Below are 5,663 nucleotides of genomic sequence, written 5' to 3' on the forward strand. Positions count from 1 at the left end.
GCCTGCTAATCGCCCTCCAGGAGGAAAAACGCTGTTATTTCGTGAGGTAAGATCACCTTGGTCGTGAGTTCGATCCTCACCGGGGGCTCAAAATGTCCTTTTCATCTTTTCCTAGCTTTTTATTTAAGTTATTGTTTTTTTAAACTGCAGTTTTTTGCTTCTTGCTCATTATTGCTCATGTCCCAACGGCGAAGTAATATTACCTTGTTGAAGTTTAGTGAATGTGAAGCATGAATCATAGTAATAATGCAGATGTCATTCCACAGCAATATGCATATATCAATATGGATCACAAAGATGTCTTCTATTAGTACTGGTTTTATCGGTGTTATCTGTATTAGTATTCATGCTTCACAATGTCATTAAGGGTGACGTGGACCTTTCCGTTGGTATTTTCTTCACGGTCTCTCTCCCCAATCAAACTTGAAAACCCCTGCCAATTCGATAGTAGCGTGGCAACACATTCCTCCAAGGTTGTAGTGCTCCCACTCCTCTTGTTCATCGTCCGCAAGATTGCCGTTCAGGTGCTCCTGCCTTTGATTTTGCCATCCCGTGGGATCCCATGAGGGCCTTCGCCAACTGGAATGCCTCTACCGCCCAGACACCTGATGCAAGTGTAGAGGACCATATGTACCTCTTGTGGTAAGTCAGACTGTCGAATCAAACAAGGAGCAGAAAGAATCGGTGCCTGAAAAATAGGTATGAATAACTACAAACCGCTTCCCACAAAAAGAACTACAAAATGCTAGATAGGGTGATAGTAATTTTTTGGCAATATGGATGATTGCAAGTAATTAAATAACAATAAAGTAAACATATTCCATGAATAACAAAATCATTAATTATGTTACGGACAAGCCAATGGTGATTCATATAAAGACTATAGATCATTCTTGAGGACGGCCGGATAGCTAATAGCTGACAAGTTCCATACTCATTTGTTTTTTCTTTACTTTCTGTTTGATCTTCGTCAATGGCTAGAGGCTGAGCTAAACTACTGCAAAAATCAATGGCTCATATGTTCTTATGATTAAACTACCAACAATCAAACCGTGTATTCGTTAAGCATTATTAAGGCAATACTTAACCATAGCTTAAGTTATGGAGTCCCCATCAATCGTGTATGCTACAAATTCTATACTAGGGCCTCCCGTCCTAAATTTGCCATGATTAATGGTCTCCTCTAGACCCATAAATGGCAAAGTAGCAGCAACCAACATTCACATACTACCACTAATGAATTACACACACCATATAATCACATAAACTGATCTTATTGCAAATCCATATTTTTTTGAGGGGTTAAACCAAATTTATTACTCAAAGTCCACATGGTGTGGGATACAAAACGGATCATGGGGTGCGCCAAACCAGACGTGACGCCCCTGATCTAAGGATTGAGCAAATTTGGCTAACCTATCGGCATCCTTGTTCGCGGATCTGCCTTCAAAAGTTATATTACAATTAAAAAGTAATAAACGTTGTCTAATCTCAATAATAATAGCTCCATGAGCTCCTTGGCTTGATTTCTTGATGTCATCTACCACCTGTTTAGAGTCAGAAGCCAGCACAAAGTTTTGTAGCATAAGATCTTGCGCCAGCGACAGTCCTTCGCGACATGCAATTGCCTCCAAGACTGTCGAGTCTGTTATTCCATGTATAACGAGCGCTGAACTTCCAACATAGTTACCAGAGCTGTCCCTACACACAGCAGCAGCTGCTCCCCGGTTATGTAGTTTGGAAACTGCAGCATCAACATGAATCTTTGAGAATCCCGATGGTGGTGCCTTGGGACGAAAAGGTCCTCCTCTGGGCTGGCGGGTAGCTATCTCCAATCTCTTCGGCAGAAGCTCCAGGTCAGCCAAATACCTGGCAATAAACTGATGTGTCGAAGAAGGGCTCTGGTAAATTGCCTAGTGGATTGCCTTGTGAGGAGCCCACGAAGTAGCCCATAAGGTGACTGCTAGACGAACAAACGCTGCATGGGATAGCGTATCGATCATCGAAAACAGCCATTGTTTCGCGCTAGGCTCCGTGGTTTCACATAAGTGTTCTGCCAGTTCTCCGTCCACCATGGCCCATATGCATCTAGACATCGAACACTCAAGCAAGGAGTGCCTCCAGGAGTCCTCTGCACCGCACAAACCACAAGTACTGGATGGCGCCATCTTCCTATGAGCACAAACATCTTCTGTAGGCAAGGAGTGTTTAGCAAGTCTCCATAGAAACATCCAAATCTTTCCCGGGACAGAAGTTTTCCAAAGCATTTTCCAAGAGTCAGCGTCACGTTCACTGCTCGAGGAACCTGCAGTGCCATCAATCCAAGCTTCCCTTCTGTACTTCTTGTCCAGCAGCATCCTATACGCTGATCTTACTGAAAAACAGCCATTTTTCTCGAAGAACCAAGCCCATGTATCCTGTATGTTTGTAGTACACAAAGGTATGTTTAGTATAGCTGGAATATCAATTGGGAGGCAGATTTCCTGTAATCTGTGCATATCCCAAACTGCTGCTGTTTGATCAATAAGGTCTGATACAAGAGCCGGCGGGTTGTTCTGGCGACTTCCATATGGTCTCAACATTTCCTTCCTCGGGATCCAATTGTCCGACCAGATGTTGGTGTTCTCTCCATTGCCTATTCTCCTTATTAGGCCTTGTTTTAGTAAATCACGTCCCTCAATGATCGCACGCCAAATTTGGCTCAGATGGCTCCCCAAGTCTGCATCAAGAATACAAATATTTGGAAAATAGACACTCTTGAGTATTCTAGCACTCAGAGAATCTGGAGATTGAAGAATCCTCCAAGCCTGCTTTGCTAGTAATGCCAGGTTAAATAACTCAAAGTCTTTAAAGCCCAAACCACCCATACTTTTAGGCTGGGTCATTGACTCCCATGACACCCAATTTGGTTTTCGATGACCATCCTTGCTGCCCCACCAAAATTTACGGATTAACATATTCAAATGCTCACACAATCCTCTAGGCAACTTGAAACATGACATAGAGTAAACTGGTATTGCTTGGGCAACCGATTTGACTAACACTTCTTTACCTATCGATGATAAAGTTTTCTCAATCCATCCCTGAACTTTGCTCCATAAATAATCCTTCAAATATTTGAAAGCCCCATTCTTTGAAGCCCCTACTTCTATTGGCATCCCAAGATACTTTGCACTCAAAGCCTCATTTGGAACATGCAGCAAGGTTTTTATCTCCTGTCTCACACTATCAGGACAACCCTTACTAAAAAATATTGACGACTTCTCATTTTTTATCCGTTGTCCCGATGCTTGACAATAAGTGTTCAACACCTGGTTGACCTCATTAGCCCCATTAGAGTTAGCCTTGAAAAACAGCAGGCTGTCATCTGCAAAAAGTAAATGGTTTACAGGCGGAGCTGTGTTAGCTACCTGTATCCCATTCAAGTTTGATGACTCATCGATAGATTTTAAAAGGCACGAAAGGCCCTCCGCTGCTATCAAGAATAAATATGGGGAAATTGGGTCTCCCTGACATATTCCACGTGAAGGTTGGAACTCCTCTAACTTCTTACCATTAAATAACACAGAAAATTTGACTGTCCTCACCAGTCCCATAACAATGTCCACCCATCTTTCTGTGAAACCGAGCTTCAGCATTATAGCTTGTAGATAATCCCATTCGACTCTGTCAAAGGCTTTCATCATATCTAGTTTCAGCGCACAATACCTGTTTCTGGCAGCTTTATTCCTCTTCATAAAATGTAAGCACTCATATGCAGCTATTATGTTATTTGTGATGAGTCTGCCAGGAACAAAGGCTGATTGTTCCTCTATATCAGGTAGTATCACCTTCAATCTGTTGGATATGACCTTGGACGCAATTTTATATAAAACATTGCAGAGGAATATGGGCCTGAACTATGATAAAGAAGATGGGTTTTTTACCTTCGGGATTAGCACCAGCAATGTTTCATTTATGCACTCAGCCGACTCAGTGCCATCAATTATGCGAAGGACCGCAACCGTTACCTCCTGTCCACAAACGTCCCAGTGACGTTGAAAGAAATGGGCCGGGAAACCGTCAGGCCCCGGCGCCTTAGTCGGGAACATCTGAAAAAGAGCCACCTTGACCTCCTCATGTGTATAGGGAGCATTCAACAAATTGTTCATCGCTGGAGTTACTTTGACGGGCACAGTTTGGAGAACCTGATCAATGTTGGTTACACCCTCTGATGTATACAGGTTGCTGTAGAAGTTTGTAGCTAGTCCCTCCATCTCACTTGTATCTTCTGACAAACTCCCGTCTGGCCGCTGAAGCGATTTTATTTGGTTTTTCCGTCGCCGACGACTTGCTCGCAAGTGGAAAAAATAAGTATTTTTGTCGCCGTGGACCAGCCATTCAACTCGCGCTCGTTGCCGCCAGAGGATCTCCTCCCAATGGAACAGCTCGACTAGACAGTCAGCTACCTTAGTTTCCTCCCGGCTCGGTTCAGTTCTTCCTGGGATCTCCCGCAGAATCTTTAACTCATTTTTAAACGAGCTATCTCCCGCCGAACACTGCCGAACTGTGTGCGTTCCCAATGCGACAGGTCAGCCGACAGGCCCTGTAGCTTGGCGCGAACCGCCAGCAGCGAGTCACCATTTGTTTTCTCCCATCCTTCCCTGATCACTGGTGGCAATGATTGATCCCGCTCCCAGCACGCCTCATATTTAAATGGCTTTGGGGACCCACTGCATGCATGCAAACCATCCAAACGTAGGTGCAACGCTACGTGATCTGAGCTCGCCGATGCTTTGTGCTCCAGTTTAGCTGATGGGTAGGAAAACGCCCACTCTGGATTTGCTACACACCTGTCTAATCTCACTCTCGTGAACGTACCTCCAGCAACTTTTTTCTCAAATGTCCAGTCAGTCCCTGTGTAACCAATGTCAGATAGACCACATGTATCAAGTGCATCACGGAATCCATCCATTTGCGCCTGGCTTCTGCTACCAACTCCGTCATGTTCGTATCCATGCAAGACCTCGTTGAAATCCCCTATCACCATCCAGGAATCGTTTCCTGTTCCCGCAATTCCTCGGAGCATGTCCCATGTTTTGTATTGTTCAGGGACTTGAGCTTCCCCATATACAAAGGTAATGCGAGTTTTTGTGGGTGTTAATTCATTAACCATCACATCAATATGATACTCAGAATAACCAATAATCTCAAGCTTTATTTCCTCATTCCAGAAAATGCCTAATCCTCCGCTCCTACCAGAGCTTCCAACAGCAAAACTTTTATTGAAACCTAAAGTGCCAACCATGTTCTCAACACGAGATCCCTCTATTTGGGTTTCGAGAATGCAAACTGTAGAGGGGGCAAGTTGCCTCGTGAAGTTACGAAGCTCACGAACTATCGCGGGTTTGCCAGCCCCACGGCAGTTCCATACAAGCAGACTCATTGCGCTAGGCGCGACCCCCCTGGGAGGCCCGCCACACGCGCATCAGAGTTTTTGTTGAGGACTAGATTCTTCCCCGTACCACCTTCACTCGCAGTTGGACTTGGCTTGTTCCTCTTCTGTTCCTGTTTAGGCGGAGGACTAGACGGTGACTCCGAAGGGAGAAGCATCAAAGGCGTTGCAGCACCCGCTTTGGTTGGATCCTTCTGGACTTTCTTCGGATCTACTGCCACTACTGCCC

At 44.7% G+C, this 5,663-nt stretch overlaps 1 protein-coding gene across 1 annotated transcript; it reads right to left on the reverse strand.

The window, feature by feature from the left end:
- Nucleotides 1-4,501: 4,501 nt before the first annotated feature.
- LOC141038058 (uncharacterized) lies at nt 4,502-5,287 on the reverse strand. Its single transcript, XM_073506402.1, has one exon. It carries the CDS (start codon nt 5,285-5,287, stop codon nt 4,502-4,504), a length of 786 nt encoding a protein of 261 aa, XP_073362503.1.
- Between the last annotated feature and the right edge of the window lie 376 nt (nt 5,288-5,663).

The sequence above is a fragment of the Aegilops tauschii genome, chromosome 1 (assembly GCF_002575655.3).
Source record: "Aegilops tauschii subsp. strangulata cultivar AL8/78 chromosome 1, Aet v6.0, whole genome shotgun sequence".
In the NCBI taxonomy this organism is placed as follows: Eukaryota; Viridiplantae; Streptophyta; class Magnoliopsida; order Poales; family Poaceae; genus Aegilops; species Aegilops tauschii.